The sequence below is a fragment of the Labeo rohita genome, chromosome 24 (assembly GCF_022985175.1).
Source record: "Labeo rohita strain BAU-BD-2019 chromosome 24, IGBB_LRoh.1.0, whole genome shotgun sequence".
Classification (NCBI taxonomy): domain Eukaryota; kingdom Metazoa; phylum Chordata; class Actinopteri; order Cypriniformes; family Cyprinidae; genus Labeo; species Labeo rohita.
In genome coordinates this window covers 24,747,067-24,768,708 of record NC_066892.1, presented here as the reverse complement: position 1 = coordinate 24,768,708, position 21,642 = coordinate 24,747,067, and the positions used below count along the sequence as shown (strand labels likewise).

The 21,642-nt window shown below is 36.7% G+C and overlaps 1 protein-coding gene across 3 annotated transcripts in view; it reads right to left on the bottom strand.

Annotated features, from left to right (window-relative positions):
- dipk2ab (divergent protein kinase domain 2Ab) overlaps window positions 1-19,834 on the bottom strand; it is a 35,787-nt gene extending 15,953 nt beyond the window's left edge. Inside the window, exons 1-2 of one of the 3 annotated variants that reach the window (XM_051098483.1) lie at window positions 19,390-19,834; window positions 11,486-12,370 (exon numbers count right to left, since the gene is read on the bottom strand). In XM_051098483.1, the coding sequence (XP_050954440.1) occupies window positions 11,486-12,139 (654 nt within the window). In that variant the 5' untranslated portion in view covers window positions 12,140-12,370; window positions 19,390-19,834. The remainder of the gene's footprint in view (window positions 1-11,485; window positions 12,371-19,389) is intronic. The other 2 variants (XM_051098484.1, XM_051098485.1) reach the window with 2 other exon arrangements.
- Window positions 19,835-21,642: the final 1,808 nt, after the last annotated feature.

Sequence of the window (21,642 nt, the reverse complement as noted above, 5' to 3'; positions counted from 1 at the left end):
TAGCAGCTAATAATTCCTTTTATGTCCAAAATGTTATACATACTACTGAATTGATCCCAACAGTATTGTTTTATTTAAATGGGTTTTGAAATGTGCAACTCAAGAGAACAATTACTAAATATTGTAAAACCAACAGAATTCTCAATCCCATCTGACTCTGCTTTTGAAATTACAGAACTGTAACCACAATGACATTTGGAATATAGCTACATATAACTAATAATAACATAATAAGGTATTAAGTATTTGTGACTTATGTGAATAATTTATTTTGGGTAAATGTCATACCTACGTAATGAATCATGTAAATGGTAAACCATGAGGATGAACATAAGGAAGAGAAAATGGGGCAGAAACCGAGTGCCCAGCAGATCTCTAGAGAATCTCACCCTGCTGAAAATGAAACAGCCTCAGACAAATGGCTTTCCTCCAGAGGAGAGGATGAAAAGAGTAAACCTGCAGTTTTTACAATGTCATGCCCTTCCAAACAGCATCTTACACGAGAGCAGCTCTGTTGTGTGCTTGTGTTTGTAGGAGAGGATCTTTGGGTCAGATAACAATTTGGTGAGACTACTGTTCATCAAAACGATTTCTGCAATCTGATCCCACACATGTAAAGATGAAAAAGAAAATGTGTGTGAATTTGGTTTCGTTGAAAAGTTTTGTCAGAGAACTCCAATGTGTGCTAACACAGAGATGGTTCACCTGAATATAATTTTTTGTTTGTTTGTTTATTTGTTTGTTTTTTAGCTGTAACATAATTTGTGGCATTTAATGTGCTACAGAATTGTATTTCCACACACTATAAAAAAAAAAAAAAAAAAAAAAAAAAAAAAGTTGAGTCAACTTAAAATAATTTGTTAGTCTGCTGCCTTAAAATTTTAAGTTCAGTCAACTCAAATGAGTTCAGTCAACTTGAAATGTTAAGTTGTACATATCTAAAGGACAATTTAGATATTTGAGCTGCCTAAACTTAAAGGCTGTGTTTGTTACCCGGCTGCCTGAAATTGTAAGTTGAATCAACTCAAACATCTAAGTTGTCACTAGATACAAAACATTTCAAGTTGACTAAACCTTTTTTGAGTTGACTGAACTTAAAATTTTAAGGCAGCGGGGTAACAAATTATTTTAAGTTGACTCAACACATCGTGTAGTGTGTAGTGCGTAACATTTGTTTTCATTTTGCAAAAAGGTTTGTCCTGGCATTATTTTAATTAAATATTTGTTGAAGTTTAAATATATTTACTATATTTTATTGAAATCCTACATGTAGCAAACATTGTACCATTTACATTATAATTATTTTGTGACTATGTTTTACTTAATTATAGACTTTTTGATATTTAAATCTTTATCAAATATATCATAGTCTATATTAGAGGAGAACACTGGACAGCATGTAAAAGAACTTTTCTTGTTTCCGAATAAAATACAGAAAATAATTGAATTACCCAAATTGTATTTTTTATATTATTAGCACATTAGTAAACATGTTGCTAAAAAATGAACCGATTTCCAGTGGGGTTAGTAAAAAATAACCTTATTTTTGAGCCTAGTTTTTCTTCTTAAAGGATAAATGACATGACAAACTAGTATTTTTAAATGCAAGTACATTTTCTAAATATATATAAATAATCATTATGTTGGAATTTGATTTTGTCAATAATATATTTTCATTAATACTTTATGAAAGACAGTATTAGCAGAACACATGATTATTTTTAATATAGTTTAATTAAGAATCGTGACTCAATCCACCATTTCTTATGGAACTCTAATTATGATATTCTATGTGTAATAAACTTTGTTTAACAAGGGGAATTGCTGGGCCGCTAGGTGTAGAATCCTACAAAATATTATTGGCTTTCATGAGAGATGCTGGTATCTTTAAATTAGTCATATGGTTAGAGAGTGTGTACTGAAGATCGAGTTTGCCCTATGATACGTGACTAACATGCCTTTTAATTATTCTGTATGAAATGCAAATACAGGTAAAAATGTCAAAGGTGAAATTGGCTGGAAATACGTGCTTATGTTTAATTTAACAGCATAGCACGAACATCATTAAGGAGATGTTCTTGTTAGTGCTTCATCTTGTCCTGTACTGGATCAGTCACAGAATTTATTTGTTCGCCCAGTAAAATTTCCATTACAAACTTGTTGCTGTCGTCATGTTTGTCTTGTAATGCTGCTGTTCTGTCAACCAACACCTGCTTACCCAATAAGCAACTCTAATGATACAGTTTCGCAATTTTGTTATTCTAGTTTAAATATCTTGCTGTGTCAGCCAAAGTTCTTTTTTAAAACACTTATTTTAAAACATCTGTGCCAATAGCATATTCTCTGAAAACCCTCTGAAAACAGGTGCACAATATATTGATACCGTAGCACAGCAGCATTCAGTCCATATAAGCTTTGCAAACCCAAGGCATTTGAGAGAATGAACTCATGGACAGACTAAATATTAACATTACCATAAATTCTCTTGTCATCTGAGGTGTAACATAAGGTGTGCAATAGAGTCAACAGTCACTAGCGCGTGCAGCAGCAGCAGCAACAACAACAGGCTCCCCCGGATCCTAACGCCCATCCAAAATAGTTTTATTTATTTAGGGTGTGCTGTAGGCTAGACTAGGGCTGTCAAACTATTAATTCACTACTATATGTGTGTGCACTGTATATATTTATTATGTATATATAAATACACACACATACGTGTGTATATATATATAATGTTTTTAGACATCTGCGTCTGCAGCCGTTCTGCGCTCATGAAGCCACCCGAGAGTGCCTCACCTCGGCCAGATCTTCTTGAATTTTACCTCTGGCTCCAATGTGTCTGTAGTGGTTAAACATCAGATGTAATTTGTTTCGGGTAAATTTAACGGAGAGTCTTAGTCTCATTATTCTATTATTTGTTCCAGAGAAGATAGTTTTGGCAAAATCTCATGTAAATTCAATGCTGTATATCATAGCACTGCGTTTGTCATTTTGACTGAATTGCCTAGCAACTTTTTTGATGGCTGTTTTTGCTGTTGTTTATTAAATATTATTATTTCAATAAATAATATTTTATATAAACAATATTTTATATAAATAATATATTTAATAATAGTGTTTAGCATTGAGAAACGCTGCATTGTTCTGCCATTAGATAGCAACAAGACACTGTTTTTTATGAGTGAGTCAGCAGTTAAGACTTTTACATTGAAAAGTTTTAATGCCTATAAGCGGAATTTATTTTTAGTTTCAAAAACAGCTTGACACAGCAAACAAATGCACTGAGCAGAAAAAAAAACCCTTAACAGATGAAAGGATATTAACGTTACGACAAAGATAACGCTTTCCTCAGCAGACATTAAAACTAATGTTTATTGTGGATACAAGACTAATCTGAAGAATGAATGAGATGCAGGTAATCACACTCGCCCAGTCCATCTCTCTCTCTCTCTCTCTCTCATAACACTCTACACAATACAGTGAGCTTTTACTGCAGTAATACAATAAGCTTTCAAAGAAGCAACTCAACATTTCTTTGTTACTAGTTCAGGGCTCAACGCTAAGGATTTTTTTAGTGGTTCAAATTTTTAATTGCCCGGTCGAAAGTTTCACAGGCTCTGCCACAAGAAAAAAAAAAAAAAAAAAAAAAATGAATAGTTGTTGTCATCATTGTTTTTGACTCTAGTTATCTTTTATTTTAATAAATAAGCTTAAGCTTAAATGACACCAACATTTTACATACCAATTAAATTGTACAATACTCGGGTTCCAATTTCGATACCACACCTAAACCTACTAGACTAACTAAAGTTCAAGCATTATTTGTTTGTTCAAAAATTATTTTATTATTATTAATATTTTATTACAAATGAAAAGATGCTTTAGGGAAAAACAGCAGATGGATTGAATGAACACAAACTCTGCCAGCAGGTGGCGCTTATGGAATAACAGTGATATTACGTTTCTTTGGTTACAGCTGTAAACAAATCAGTGCCATGCTTATGAACACTACTTTGAAGTTGACAAATGAAAAGAAAACGCCATGTAAGCTTTTCTTAAAACAGTTCCCCTCAGAGATACATTTATATAAACCCCCGTTTCAATATTTAGGATAATATAACAGTGATCTTGCTCTGCCTGCTAGAGTATTTTTCCTCTTTGCGTTCATCTTCAGCATCTCTGGCCTCTGTTAATGGATTTTTAAAAAGTTCGTAATACTTTTACACACATGACATTTTGAAAAATTACTGCATGCGGTTTCGTGTGCAAGCCCGGAACAGAGATTGGTTGAAATATGTCCAGTCGATCGGCGCATCTCTACTCCACTGTATAAATTAAGTTCTCTGTGATCGCTTAAAATTTTTAATTAACAAGGCTTAAAAACACCTGCAAATGATAAACTTTCGTGACGATGCGGCAATGGCCCAATTGGGCCAGTGACACATACGTCTAATGTGCCGAGCGTCTCTCACGCTGGCCCCAGGCCATCAGGCACTCCTTATTGTTGAGCCCTGTAGTTCTAAAGTGACGTTTTGCAATTCGTAATGGAGGCTTGGGCTCAGCTGTTAAACTGTCAGACTTTGATTTGAATCCATGGCGGAAGCAAGTAGTTCTGCACAAATGAGAGCTTTTAAAGACACTCCATTGTTATTATGTTTATGTATCTACACACTTGTGCCGTCGAACTGTTGTATAAACGCAATATCACACTCATAGATGTGAAATATGGCTGTATATCGGCATGCCGTGATGATCTGTGGCCTCGTGCCTACAGCTGAATCATATTATTATTACTATTATTACTATTAATGGAATTTATATAGTGATTTGTCAGTAGTATCAGTCAGAATTATAATAATTTTAAATACAGCCAGATCCACAAGTCGAAGACTGTCATGGGATTCAGTTCTCAACACAATTGTTTTTGAGCCAAATATGTATTTAGAGCAGCAAGAAAAAGACATTAGCTGAGTATCCGATAGATAAAAAAAAAATAAATAAACAAATAAATAAATAAACAAATTTAAAAAAACAAAACAAAGGGAACTCATCTTTTATAGAACATCTATTATAATATAATGAAAGTTTAATGATATTTACATTGTGTATACATGTTTTGCTAGCAATTACTTATAATAGCCATCAATGCAGAATTATGCCAGCAGAAGTGCAGTTCGCTCCATCTTTCAGTCTAGGGTAGGGTGGGGGATGAGTTTTAGAATTCGGGATCTCGTAACCTTGGCATCAAGATGTTTGTGTTAACCCAAATAGATGTTAGCTGCAGCCCTAAACTGAAGCTTAAATAGTCTCATTACAGACAACAGTAATTAGCAGTCACTCCTTCCAGTGTTTCCCATGTAACCGTCACTAACCGCCTTTCTCATGTAAAACGCTCTGCCAGGGTGTGGTGTAATTCTCCACATTTTCTCCATTCGTCAATTCCTGGGATCTGCAACAAACATGTCAGGACAAGCATCCAGCACCGATCCAGATGAAGAGCGAGTGACGAAATGCTACAGTAAGTGCGAAAAAAAAAAAATGTGAAAGAAAATATCCTCTCACCGGTTGTGAAACATATTACACAGTCTGATAAGCCAATTTAAAGGGCTGTTGAGGAAGAACTAAACGTAAGTTGTTTTGTTCTTCACATTAAACGACTGCCCTTTTCCCTCAAACCCCGTCGTTGACCTGCGCTCTGCCACGCAGGCGTGGAAGCAGAACAGCCCCCGTCTGGCATTTTGCTTGGCCATTAAATTTTAAAACAGAGTCAGTCTACAGAGAGAACTCGTCCCTGCGGGGTGCCGTGCTTATTCTACAGCCTGGCAGATTTTTCTCCAACCCTTCCCCCAAAATCTCCTCTCTGCATCCCATCCCAGATTACAGACCACCAATCCACCAGCTGAGGACAAGAACAATTGAAGAGAAGAAGAGATAAACTACTGAAGGTTTTGCTCTGTATACAAGCACAGGCAACTAAGGTTTGGTTGTTCCTTTTTGATAGATAGATAGATAGATAGATAGATAGATAGATAGATAGATAGATAGATAGATAGATAAATAAATAAGGGAAAGTCTTTAAAGGCATGGTTCACCCAAAAATAAAAATTATATAATTATTTATTTACTTACCTCAAGTTGTCAAACAAATGAATTTCCTTCAGTTGAGGAACACAAAAGATGCAATTTTGAAGAATTTTGGTAACCAAACGGTTAACGGTTTTCAGTCCAATAAAAAAAAAAAAAAAACACTTTTGCAATGCAGTGTTTCCTCTAAAACTTTATCTTCTATATAGCGCCAGATCACAACAGAAGTCATTTAAGGTTACCTTTTGCTATAGAACAAGTCTACACCCTGTTCTTTTATTAAACAAACAAAATAGTCTTATGTTATTTATCTTATTTGCACAACGGCATGTCATTTCTGTCTCTACATGGACACACGTCTACAATTTCTCCTCCGCGGAAATGGATGGGATCGCGGAGTCCATAAAAACGGATTTACTCTATGGTACGGAATTAAACCGAATATTAACACAATTTTTCTTCCATGCATTGATTTTAACAGAAAACCATTTGTTTGGCAACAAATAAAAGGGTTTAATCATCCTTTAATTAAAATAAATAAATGTTTAATGCCCCCATTTGATTATCAGAAAAAAAAAAAAAAAAAAAAAAAAAAAAAAGAATTTCTGAAAAACAGAAAACGATTGTAAGGCCCTACTGTTCAAAATGTTGAAACTGAGAAGCCTAATTCCAGAGTAAAACGTAAGTCAGAGCTGTTTCAGCTGAAAGAACCTTGCACTGACCAATCTGAAAATATATCAGTGCCTTTGTTTTGTCTCAAGATGAACACCAGTATTTTTTTTTTTTTCTAAGGCATGTTTATAAAAATTACTTAAATGTCTTAATTGCACTATGGCCTAATCCTGGTTTAGTCTAATCCCTGTCTGTGAAACCAGGCCATAATCACATTGTAAATGATTTGCTCATGAAGGTAAATTATTTGAGTTGCTCATGAAGGTTTTTTTTTTTTTTTTGTGTGTGTGTAAAACGGCTGAGGTGGTAAGCAGATGTCTGTTTCTTGTTGTGTAGTTGGACCACCATACACTAGACAGACCACATCTCCATTTTGAAGGTGTGAGTTTTATTAGCTGACAGGATTACAACAGTGTGGGAGGCACCAGTGACCAAAAACACTTGTCATTCATTTTCTAAAAGGGCATCAACCTTGAACCAAAACAACCACCAAACTTGAGGGGAAAAAAGAAAAAAAAAAAAAAGATTTAGAAGCAAACAAAGTACTTAGAAAATACAAAACTGTGTGCTTACGAAAGCTGACTCATCCCATAAAGCAGCACACATGACACACTGTGCACATGATGTTCTTGAGGTAATTACAGTAGATTTATTTGTTGTTTTGAGCATAAACCTCACTTATTTTAGTCTTTCCTAAAGGAGTAAGAAAATAAATTTAATGCAAGTTATATTCTCTGAAAATAAGTCTTAATATCTAATGCAATTTTGCCTTGTGTAAATGTAAACCTTATTCACAGTGTTTAAATTAGCTAGCGTTACTTACCTAGCCTGGAAAAACTCATAAAAATGGCAGTTGAGAAAGTAGACTTGGAGTTTGTACAGACACATATATCAATGTTTAAAAACGGTTAAGGAATACACTACGCATTCAGCAGACAATGTGCAAATGCAGTGGTTTAAACATCATCTGCTAACTGGCAAATGACTGGCTGTGTTTGAAAACCTTTCATGCTGTTTTTATTTAATGCTCTTACTTTACCAAAATCCTGCCCTCATTTGACTCCACAATCCAGGGGGAGCTTTCAGAAGTACTGTTTTGCCATTTTTTTCTCCAGCTGAACTCACAAACTATGTCAGGTGCAGGGAGGAGTGTCTCGACAAGCAACCATTCTGGAGGCGAGCACTGCACCCTTGACTGCGTTAACCCCACAGGCCTGTCATGTCCTGTTGTCAAGCTGGCTGAGCAGGCAGAGCCTATGCTAACGCGGGGGCTGTTAACAAAGTACCATGCTCCTGGCTAAATTTGAGCAAGGTCACCTAAATCAGCCTCTACATCTATCGCACATGACCTCATGCATCACGGCTTCACAGACAGAAGATAAAATGCAGAGAACGCCGGCTCATGAAAGTGTGAATTAATAACAGTCTCTGCAAAGAATGTGGGTCACAGAATCTCAACCTACTCGAGAAATCAGCAGAGAACAAAGCATAATGCTGCTTTAAAGGTTAAAATCTGGCTGGTTGAAAGAGGAAAATTTTATAGTTTATGCGAAGGGTGTAAAATAAACAAAGGTTGGCTTCAGCATATTTTCATGGCAGGACTGTTGGCCCTTTTAAAACAAAGCCTTTACATATCGCACGCGATTCATTATTTCTGGCCATCGTATTGCTTTCTAAAAATATTTATTCCTTTGGGACGAATTGCCATCCACGTGACTCGCAGCACCATGATTTCAGCGGACAGAAAAGGGGAGCGTGTTGTGGGCCAACCTTACAACAGCGCCGAGGATTGGTTTCCACTGACAAAAACAGGCCGGTTTCTCACACAGCTGAGAGGAAGGGCCGCTTTCCTGCCAGGAACCTCACAGTAGATTGGAAACTGAAGCAGCGGTGAATGGCGTCATGGTATTTTACAAAAATACAGAGCAAAAGAAGTGGGAGTGAGAAGTTTTATGAGAGAAAACAAGTTCTGCTTGAATTCATTCTCAGAAAATGAGGTGATTATGGATTGCTTAATTACAGTACCAAACAAAGAAAAAGAAAGACGTACCAAAAATCACTATAAATATCTCGTGGCCACGACACAATATCACGTTCCCACGAGTTTACATGTCGTGGCCACGACAAACTTAAGTGAACCAATCAGGTCCCCTCCCGGTCACCGTAATTATATACATATATATATATATATATATATATATATATATATTTGTATGTATGTATGTATGTATGTATGTATGTATGTATATATATATATATATATATATATATATATATATATATATATATGTATGTATGCATGTATGTATGTATATGTATACACACACACGCACACAATTAATTCTAACAATTAAGTTCTTAATTAAAATTAAAAATAATTTGCTTATAATTTCTGCACGAGAGACTTCTTGTTGTTTCCAATTAAAGGAAATATATCGGTATCGCCATTGGTTATCAGCCAAAATGAGTTGAAAAATATCAGCAAATCCAACATTGTGCATCCCTACTATAGACTATTATACATTAACTGTGCAGGTATGCAAATAAATTTGTCAGAAAAATGGCAGAAGCTCACCTGCTTAAAATTAATGTACTGTAGCCTTCCTATTACCAAGCAACTTTTGCTTAAAACTAGTAGTCTAGCACAACAAAAACTTACATTTCTGTTTGTTATAAACTGCATTTAAACAAGCTTTACAACCAAGTGAGGTAATAATAAAACACTCTCTCTTAAAGAGTCTAATTTATCATACAGTACGTAGTGCTGTGAAATCACAGAGACTAGTTTCTAATTTTATTCATTGTATGTAGTGCTGTTTAAAGCTAGCACACTAATTGAAAATCTTCTTGTGCCAGGTAAATACATTTAATATCGCTCACATAAATAGTTGCAGTGTAGTAGATCCTTTTCATTAGTAGCATTTAAATATTTTTTTTTTGTGAATGGCTGTGACAATTGACACGAAGAAGAAGAAATTGTTGAATCAAGTCTTTTTTTTTTTTTTTTACTCTTCTTTGTAGCTTCATAACATTACAGTTGAACCACTGATGTCACATGCACTATTTTAACAATGTCCTTACTACCTTTCAGGGCCGTTTGAACGTTTCAGTTGTGTTGCCATCTATGCAGGGTCAGAAAGCTCTCGGATTTTATCAAAAATATCTTAATTTGTGTTATGAAAGTGAAGGAAGGTTTTACGTGTTTGGAACAACATGGGGGTGAATAATTAGCTAATGACAGAATTTTCATTTTTGAGTAAATTGACCCTTTAAAGTAGCTTACTCATTACTCCATGTATATGGATGAATGATTAAATATGTTAATTATGATCTGATATCATCATTGTACTACCACAGTAGTTTCTACCATCACAAGGTTCTACTTGAAACAGCAATGAATGTCTAACTAAAAGAGCATCTTCTCCGAACTGGTAAACACTCAGCATAGATGCAATCAATTCTTTATGAGTTGGTACACAACCACTCATTTCCTTCTACTCCTGAAATATGACAGTGTTTCTTCTGTAAGGAACAGCCAAAGGCACTAAGCCACCCTTCAGGGTCTCCCAGAAGCTCCTCTGGTGCTCGGAGAGTTCAGGTTATCCAGACAACTCCCAGGGGGAATGGGGTTTCCCATGCCAATGGTTCACAAGTTCAGCACTGAATGAACTATTTATGAGCACTGGAAAACATGCAGGAACAGCTCAAATAGAATAATGATTGATGGAATTACAGATAGACGGAAGGAGAAGAGGTCCTGGAAGTGGACCAGAGGACTGGATAATAAATCATAGGGTGCTTTGAGCTGATATGTAATGGTATTACAAATTAAAGAGAAGCACTGCAGAAAAAGCAACAAAGAGTGAGAAACAAATAGAGAGACAAAGGAGGAGGACGCCGAATGACAGGGACCACACACAACTAATCAGATTTTATAGATTGGGCTGATCTCCCCTTTGTTTAGCAAATGCCAGGACCTTGTGATAGATTAGAGGTCAGCAAGACACCAAATGTCTTCACAGGGTTTGTGTTCCTTTGTTGTTCTGGGCATTTACCAGCTGCAGTCAATGACAAGTGAAATTGAAATCGATCGTCCAATTGTAAAACAGTATTGAAAACTGGTCAGACAGTGGCCCTTATTATCATCACCACGTCAACATGGTAAGTAGCACGGTACATCAGGAGAAAATTCACTGATATGAAGGCCAAAACAGTACAGTGATCGTGAGATACGTTATTACTGTGCTGATAGGAAGCCAGCTTATTCTACCAGGCAGCCTTTGCGATTAAGGCGATAAGCACAGTTTAAGAAATAAAATCATAATGACCATTACGTTTTTAAATAATTGAAAATTCTTTAAAATATGCATTAAGGCAAGACAAATCCATCAGCTTTGGTCTATAAGGCTGCAATTAAACACTTCCCAATTGAGGTCCTTCAAGATTACAGGGGCAGGACTTCAAACTCGAGAATTGTGGCTTACAAACTACGCAGCCAGAAATGGAAACAGAGAGGCAGGGAAAGTAGCACACCCTATAATTTACAGCGGCATTTTTTTAGCCTATTTGCAGCCCACCAAACTGACAGGTTCTATTCCACTGGCAGAATTATCAAGGGCAATTCAAGGGCATATGTTATGATCTGGCTTTTATAACACAGACAATATATTACAGGCCCAGGAAGTCTGTCAGTGAAAGATGGGTTAGTAGACAACATGAAAAAGCCTACCTGAAGCACTAAGGGCTCTGGGTTGAAAGCCAAGGTCATCAGCAGCTGCATCCTTTCTGTGTCCTTAAGGTTCTTGAGGAGAAAGCTTCCAGAGTCCTTTGTCTCAGCATACCTCCTGACTATTCTGTCCAGCAGTCTTTGGGACGGACAATGAACTAGGTCTGACCAGCCTTCCACGACGTCCGGGGTTAGGAGTCTGACGTCCCCATTAAGTCGGGCAAACTCAGTCTTGTACATGGCCTGGATAAGATCGCAACGAGGTCGACCCGTTGCCCGCTTGCAAATCTTCTGGTCAATATCAGTAAGCTCTTGGTTGGAACCCAAACGCTTGAGTACAATCCTCCGTGTACCCTCACGAGGCTCCCCGTACTGGGCGAAGAAAACGTTTTTCACATTGAAGACATCCAGGAAGCGAAGGCGACCCCATGTCTCGAAGGATATTTGTCCATTCATGAACTTGCGACACCAACTGGTGCCAAAGCAGGCTGGGCACTTGTTGAGGTTGATGAACCTTCGGTCGGTGAGTTCGTTCTTTTGGAAAGAGGCGAAGAGGTTGTGCGTGTTCATCAGCAAGATGACAAACAGCCCAATGACAAAAAGAAGCTTCAGACACCGGTACAAACGGCCAAGCTTGAGTGGGAGGAAGCGCAGCATGTTCGTGCACTAGCCAGGCAGGGCAGGGGTAAAGGGTAAAGGGGGAAAGGGCAACGAGTAGTGTCAGGGACAGGACTCAATGGATCTCCATCACTAGTGCCGACTCATCGCCTGGAGTTTCCACAAGGGTAAAAAACTAGCAGAGTCCCCCCTTGCAAGTGCTCGTCGGGCTAAGACATTCTCATAGGCATTGCTCTGGAGTGCACAGTGGCGATGCACATAAAAGCTGGCCTGCAAAGAAGCACACAAAAAGAACAAACATTATAGTAAGTTGCATTTTACCGGTGCTACAGCATGGAACAAAGAACATGCCAATTTCCTATTACGGACAACTTCACACTATTTGAACAGCTACTTTCCATTTCTCCCAACCTGAAATTTCTCTGTTCCCAGGGTTTAAACCTCTAAGCAAAACCAAGATTGTGTGTTGTTTTGAAACGTTTAACAAATTGGAAATGTTCAGGTCATTTGAGCGAACGCATTGCTTTCCGAACTGTAGCGAGATGGATTTCTGCCAGACCAATAAACGGCGAGACACTCTGTACCAGACTGTGCTGGCTCATATTTCCCCTCAGAATAGCTCCTAACAACTACAGATAAGAAAAGTGAACAAACATTAAGAAATACATCGAAGTACGTTACAGAAACAGTTTACCATATTGCTTGTCAACATTACAAGCAAATGATCTGTGATTGTTTCCATCACCTGCAAATCAAGTGAGACTCTTTCTACTTTCAAACTGCGGCACTCCTCTGTGTATTACCTGAAGAGTCGTGCTGAGCGTAGTTTAACCTTTGATCAGAGTTGCCCTGGTAAGTTTTAATCTCTCTTTGAAGATTCCTCTTTGAAAAAGCCTGGTGTCACAAAGTGGGGAGGTGAAACAGCACTGTACAGAGCACCGTGTGAATATATCTGACGCAGAGGTGTCACTCATGAAGCACATCAACAGTCATGCAAATAAGGCATTTGAAGCGGGCATCCACAAGTGGTGCTCTCCTAATATGCTCAGTCACTTTCAGACTATGGTAAAACAGGCTATTACCACCCAAGTACAGTTTCCATGCAGAAAATCAGACCGTTAGCACCAAATTCTTTATATGGCCGCTTACCATGCAAATGGGCCATTTTCAATTAAAGCTCATTACACCATGCCTATTAAAAGCAATGGCTTTCGAGGGCTGTGCTCATTAGTAGACGAGTCGGTGTGATTAGCGAGCATGTTGACGAATTTCTGTGCATTTTAATTGACCTAGTAAGATCAGTGTTGCTGGGGGATGGAAGAGAGAATCCAACTCAGAAATCAGGCCTGCAACGCCCTTATTAGACAGTGGCGTTTCATGGCAAATCTCACTAAACAATGTCCTGGTTATATTTCAAAATCAAAATAGATTCAAAATCAATTATTTTTGGAATATTTAAGGACTATTATGAGTTGCTTTTCTGAAAACTGACAATTAAGAACAGTTTCCCTACAAATTCTCACTGCCCAGATGTTGAACTTTTCTGCAATTCTCATTAGATTCTCATTAAAAGTTAATGTAACACTAATCAATGCAAAAGTTCTACCGCCAATGTAAAACATCTTAATGGTCCTAAAAATAGGCTTAATTTTCAGGGAGCAAAGCGTTTTATTTTTCATTTACATATACATTACATGTTGATTATTTGACATGCACAGTTTTCTTTCCTGCACTTAGTGGGACATATTAAACCCAACAGACTTTACTACATCATCGCCATAAACAAGAGTGCAGTCTCATGTTTTCAACATGTACCATGGGCAAGAACATTGGGTGGATATAACTGCAGTCCACTGTAAGAAAAAGCTGTCGGAGAAGACTGATTTACTGTATAAATATAATAGCAATTAAGGTTTAAACACCTGGGAAATAACTCATTTGGAATGCAGCAAAAGGAAGAGGGCTAACACAGATCTCGATAAGAAGATTGTGCATACCGCCTATTACAGAGGACGAGATTTACTGAACGTTCATAAAACAACTGAACACGATATGATCTCTGCGTGCCATTTAACAGAATGACATCCCCGGTTTTTCACTCACTGAGCAGAGACAAAGATAAACTGTGCACATTTCTCTTCAGGAAAAATGAGGCAGTCAAGGAAAGCCTTGGTCTACGTGATGCACTGCCGTTGGTTTGAGTACAGATTGGCAGAGTGAAAGCAAACAAGCTTCACTGCACGCGCTGCCTGCTTCACACCGCACCAGATTAAGGAGTTCTTGCTCCAGCAGTCAGGTCCGTGTCCACCCACAGTCACGGAAACTCAATCATAATATTTCAGGACGCAGGGGCCTCTTTTAAATGAATGACATGTTGAAAGGTTTGGTAGGGAAAACGAAAGCATTTTGCAAAGGTTCCTGCTGATTCTTTCACTTTGACATTTATAGGGCTCATTTCAGACTTCAGTAGGATAAGCCTGTGGGGGTATGATTCAGATCAGGACTCACACACACTGAAAAATAACAAGAGAATTAGATTTTACTTTTCTCAAACATCCTTACAAGCCTTCCAAATGGTTTAAGTCACTCCGGTAAATGATCAGCTTCTCCGATTTCAAGCTGAAGGCCACTAAAAGCCTTTAACAGACTAGAACAATAATCCCGAACTATGGGTTCTTCTGCAGTTCCATAGGAAGTTTTATCCTGCTTTGTTAAACCCATAAAACAGAATGTACACATTTCAAAATTAATAAATCTATTTTAAATAATCATTTTTTTGCAGTTAAGTCATATAGATTAGTGTGACATCTGAACTGACCCTGTTTACTTTCTTAAAGGAGAAGTTCACTTCCAGCACAACAATTTACAGATAATTTACTCACCCTCGTCATCCAAGATGTTCACATCTTTCTTTCTTCCATCGTAAAAAAAAAATGCTTTTTGAGGAAAACATTTAAAGATTTTTCTCCATATACTGTGTCCCCCAATTTTGAACGTCTAAAATGCAGTTTAAATGCAGCTTCAAAGGGCTCTAAACGATCCCAGCCGAGGATGAAGGGTCTTATCTAGCGGAGAAAAAAAACAAAAAAACAAAAAGACAACATATATTTTTTATATACTTATTAACCTCAAACACTCACCTTGTCTCATCTGCCTGAACCAGTTCATGACAGTTAGGGTATGTCGAAAAACTCCCATCTCATTTTTAACTCCAACTTCAAAAAAAGTTTTTTTTGTGTTTGATCTTTGCATGTTCAGTTTGTAAACACTGGGTCGGTATGTCTGCAGCGATGTAGGGTCATTTAAAAGTTTTCTCAACATACCCTAACTGTGATGAACCATAAAAAAAAAAAAAAAGTTCAGGCAGATGAGACAAGACGACCGTTTGAGATTAGAAAGTATATAAATTGTCATTGTTTTTTTTTTTTTAAGAAAATAATCGATTGTTTCACTAGATAAGACCATTCTTCCTTGACTGGGATCGTTTAGAGCCCTTTGAAGCTGCATTTTAACTGCATTTTGGACGTTCAAAATTGGGGGCACCATCAAAGTCCAGTATATGGAGAAAAATCCTGAAATCTTTTCCTCCAAAAACTATTTCTTTTTGACTGAAGAAAGAAAGAAAGAAAAAGAAAAAAAAAAGAAAGAAAGAAAGAAAAAGAAAGAAAAAGAAAGAAAGAGAAAGACACGAACATCTTGGATGACAAAGGGATGAGTACATTTTCTATCAATTTTTGTTCTGGAAGTGAACTTCTCCTTTAATCATTATATGTTATTCCAAACGAATGTGTTGGACTCTTTTTACAATCCCACTGACTATCCATGGATAAAGTGGCTTCTCAGCCCTACATTTTTTTTTCCCCTCACTGAAATCCATCAAATTACTTAAGTAAATTGAATTATACATGGGAAAATCACATTTCCACAGTTACAAATGGCAGCTTACATTGACTTTTAAGCAAGACAAAAAAACACGATAGAACTTTATCCATATATCCTACACTGAACAGAGGTAGATCACAATGCTAAATTATTTTGAATAACTATAGTTTCTGGTTTGGTGTTAATAAAGCTAGTTTTGTGCCTTACTAACAGATCTATGAATGTATACAAGACAAATACAATTTGGGAAACACTAATGCAGAAAACCAGATTGGCCCATTCACAAACAGACAAATTTACTAACTTCACTGATGAAATGTTTTCATTTCCAACAACTTCATCCTGCCCACAGGCCTCTGTTTTGAATTACCACACCATTACTCATAAACTATCTCCTCCCTCTCACCCACCGTTCAGGCAGTGAAGAAAAGTAGGAAACTCAGGCCTGAGGGCCAATGATTGCCACTTAACACCAAAAAGCAGCTCAGAATGTGCCAAAACAAAGGTTGCACATCTTAGAACAGTCAGCACAGATGAACAAACTGGTTCTGAGGAGGAACTCTGAGTATGGAGAAGTGATAATGAGCCAGCACTGGATTTTGCTCCCAACATTTTGAATGATTGCATTTATTTAGCCCTTGAAGTCAGTGTAAAAACATAATTGCCTATTTACATCTCTAATTCACATCTCTGGTTCTGTGAATGATTCATCACTTCATATCATTCCAAATAAAATCAATGCATCTTTTCAGAATCAAAATGTGGTCATTTGAAACTTTTGTAGCTGATGTCATAATTCCGTCTTACTTTTTAAAACCTTCCTTTACAACAACTTAGACCCATTAAGGTATGAAATGCCCTCTTTTTTACAATCCAATTAATTAGTCCTGCCCTACTTTTTCCTGAATATATCTCAGGTTCAAACTCAGGACAGAAACATATGATTGTGCAAAACTGATTGCAAACTGCATGATGAACAAGTTTCCTAAATACTAGTGCCACAATATTTCCTTGTTTTGCAAGTCAAGACAAGCAATACGTTAGTGTTAAAACAGATGTTTGAAGACATACAACACATGATGTAACATGTCACTGAGTTGGTCAATGAACCATTTCACATATTTTATTTCAATGAAACAGTTAGAATTTTGATTAAATGTTTCACACACAAAAATCCTGACTGAAGTTGCTCTGCAGTTTTTTAGCAAAAGATGTGTAGATAATTATTGTTGTTTATTAATAAAAATCACAATGAATCGGAAGTAGTGGCATATCTTTTCTTCTGTATTGTGACATGCATCCAAGAGTAACAAATTATTGAAAAAGAAAGGGTGGGACTTGTTTCTAACTGTCAGTTATTGATTAGATTTCCGAGATGCTGGCATAGCACTCAAAAATGCTGGCCGATGTGAATGTGTGCTTGCAGACAATAGTGGGACTAAATTAAATTAAATTAAATTGGATGAATCGTTCACAAGAAGATCAATAACATGCATTCAGAACATTTTAATTTAATGCTAATTATAAGCATTTGGAATGTACTTGGTAACACTGATTGTTTAGCTGAAATGATGAATCCTCTGGCTGAAGAGGAAAAACAAACAAATTTATATTGAATATCACCAAAAGGCTAAAGATAAGAACGTAACATTTTTTTTACCGGGCTCTAATTCTTCACATTGGAGTCTAAGTTTGAGTAGATTTTGTTAACTTTATTCCCATTACATTAAGCATTTCACAATGGCCTTGTCATTAGCTTTGCACATGCTGAGCTGCAGGCGCCCGGGTGAAGAACTGCAGTTGCCAAGGTTATCGACTGCAGGAGTCAATAATGTTTGATCACAAAAACAGTCATCCACAACTGAGCCGCCTCAGTCCAGCAACCTGCACAGACAATGATGAATGGAAACAAATTTTCTTTCACACAGTAACAAATAAAAACACTCTAAATTACTGATTAACCACATTCCCATTCAAAGTTGACACCTGAATCCTAAACTCAATGATGTGGTTACGACGCCTCTATAGCTTCTCTAAAAGCTTTCGATTGTGGTATTTTAAAACGACTCCCGGAGAAATAACACAAACCCCCAATGTATGAAAGTTATTTAGGCAAATGAGTGTATTGTATAGAGACAATCGAACAAATGCTCCAGTTAAATCCGACACAATGTTTGCCTTGTGTTCACGATTACTATGCACCCAGACACTCTTTCTGTCAGCTGCCAACATGATGTCTTAACTTCATTAGGAGGATGCATGAAAACTCACATTTACAAACTTCACAGTCTAGATTATCTTGACAAAAGCAGAGTTGTCAGAAAAGCTTTCATGTCTTGTTTTTCATACTACTGGGGATTGTGCAACACGCATATCTTGAAAAATAAGGCTTAATAAAATGTCAACACTTGATAGTGAGTTTGATGTTGTGAGCTGCGGTTTATCATACAGGTGTGGCTTTCTCACTTTCACTCTGCATCCTGACAAATGAATGATCAAGTTACAGCACATATTTGCAGACGGAGGTGGCAAACAGGCAAACTGTATGGTCTATTTTTTAAATTAAAATCAAAGCAAATGGTGTTATTAGAAAAATAACAATTCGTGGATAACATACTAGATAAGATACAGCATGCTAAACAGCATTTTAAGCAGTATTTTGTTTATTATTTTCAAGATTGCTCTTAAAAAGGAATCAATCACTTCGTAGCACCAATTAAAACTAACTAGAAAAGATGAAAGAAATAAAGACCAGTTACAGCAACTAAGCCACCTTCATATATTTAACCTAAAAATCTTCATAGTCTTTTAAAAGGATAAACACACAGTTACCCATACATCTGAAAAGTCTCAGCTTGATCAATAAGTGTATGGGTGTTAATGCTTACTAAATCACATTATAATCCAGAGATCTTTCAGACTGCTCTGAGGTCAGCAGCTGAATCATATCATGTTATTTCAAGTGTCAGATCAGTGCCAAGAAATCTGAAACCTTCTTCATGATCTCCTGAGCTGTGCTGTTTCAGAATACAAGATGAGAGCAAGACATGATACATCAGTTAGTCTGTTATAACTTGTCTTCTCAGCTAGACTAAGTTTTACACATACCACTCACACATATATGTAATTTCACGTAATGTATTTTCATTCCACACGTTTTATTGAGACTGAACTGTTCTAAACGACATGTACTCACAATACAGATACTAAAATAATCTAAATGTAAGAAATTCCCGAGTCTTTTCCTCAGAAACGTCGAGGTTTTCAATGAATAGTAAACACCGTGTTTAAAAACAGTTTATGTATCATTTACATTCACTACAACTAAGAAACGACCTCCAAACGTGGACTGGCTGGACGACAGACGTATCAACAGGACAGTGAAGAAAAAAAAGCTGCCAACAAACCTGAGAGTTTCTTCAGTCAGTCTTGCAGGAGTCTCTGGATCGGTTACTCTAAATCATTGTTCAGGCTGGAGCGTTCGCGCTGCTGTTACTCTGTAGCGCGTCAGACGCTCCGAAAAAAGAAACATGAGAAACATTGTATCCCAGACGCTCAGCGGCTCACATACTCACATCAGACAAACTCAGATGCTCTTTCCATTTAGAGATCAGCCAGTTAGCAACCTAGCCAGAGACATAAACACTGGCCAAGCATCTAATTCTCAAGCTCGTATATGAATCAGTCGTTTATATGTGCAAGACTTCTGGAGCAGGACTCTCTCGTTCCTATCCCGATCTATCGAGAGCAGGAGTTTGATCGAGCGCGGTCTCCACACACACTGCTGCTGATCTCCAGCACTAACAACGGACCACAGCGACCGACTCTTTCCAACACCGAGCAGTCTGTATTTACGACGTCCTTCATCGCTTTGCGTTATTGGTTTGAGGGCGTTGTCATGGCGCCCGCTCCCGCCTCCCGTTACGCGCAGCACTGTCCTCGTTTTCCGTGATGGGTGAATATTGCTTTGCTCTAGGGACTTAAAAATGATTAAAACTATATATAATATAAAGCACAAAAACATAAATAATCATATTAAATAAATATTTTAATCAACGTGAAGATACATTTGTTATTTTTTTATTTATTTTTCCCAAGAAAGAAAGAACAAAAGAAAGAAAAAAGCACCTCTTGGGTGTATTGAAGGATACGGATGACATTAATTAAATAAAAGAGACTTCATGTCATCTGGGTGATCATGGCCTCCATGTTTTTTTTGAGATTGCGAAGAAACGAGAGCTTCTGTTGGCAAACCGCCTAACCGAGTGGCACTTCTAAGTCGTGCCCTGAAATCCGTTTTCTCACAAATGATGTCTGTAAAAGCATGTGGCCATATTCCTTAAGGACGTCTTGCGGGCCAAAGCCTGGAGAGCCAGTGGCTAATCTGGACTCGTTCCCAAAAACACACAATCATCTGCTGAAACAGGGGGAAAGGAGAATAACCTGCACTGAATTATTAATGATATTACAAGCAACAAGCATATTTGGTTCCTGCATAACGCAGTTGGACCCACTTAAACTTAAAAGCATATTTAGACAAATATTTTTGCCTGAAATTACACTCTGGAATAACAGGAACACATACTGTTAATATACTTTTAATAAGTCCCCAATAAATGTCCATTTAGTGAAAAAATGCTTACCTTTGGAATGCAAGTAGGCATAATGAAATATCTTTGTATATAAAATACTGATGGTGGTTCCGCTGTAATGAAGATTTATGCTGAAATTATCATAAACGACAGAAACATAATTACAGCAACAAGGTTTTGAAAAGCCAACCAAAGGAAATCCTTCTACAAGTACTGATGAAGGAAAATGTTTGCATGTGCTGCCACCTAGTGGATCATGAATAAAAAATGATTTTTCTTAGAATTTTATGTAGGCTTACATCTATCTACGTTGTATAAAAACGCTGACAATATTTTAGTTATCTATGCATAGTTATCGATCACTAAAATGTGCTTCGATGTCATTTCTATTGAAACGTCATGCCTTATGAAATTACACATTTGCAATGATTCCATTTTAAATGTAGAAAACATTTAAAATAAATGAAATTTAAAATTAACACTACACCTAAATTCTAATCAATTATTATAAATTATAATAATAATTCTTCACATGTGATTTAGTATGTAATGATTTAGGTTTTTTTTTTTTTTTTTTTTTTTTTAATTAAAGTCAATCATCTGAAAGTACTTTTTTTTATATTTATTTATTTGCTTTGATTTAAAGTTAACTACAAAGTGCACTTTTTTGGAGGAGGTAAAATAGTTATGGCGGAAACAACACCAGAACTGATCTTTCAATCAAATAATTGAAATCCTGTTTTACATAATGAATACTGAATTGTTTACACTTATTTCACTATATTTAGGTGCCATAGTTTGAAAAATGCAGTAATTATTTAATGTTTTTTTTTTTTTTTTTTTTTCGTATTTAAGATAGAAAGCCTGGGTTTAAGAAAAGGGTTAAACAATAAAATAAAATGTATTTGACATAAAATGCAAATCATAAAATACAAATCAAGTTCAAATGTGACCGAAATGGAAAAAAAAAAAAAAAAAAAAAAAAAAAAAAAAATAGCTGAAACCTGTTTTTAATAAAATTCACCCCTGGGGCATAAAAGTGAAAACAAACTCAAACATGACTGTAAG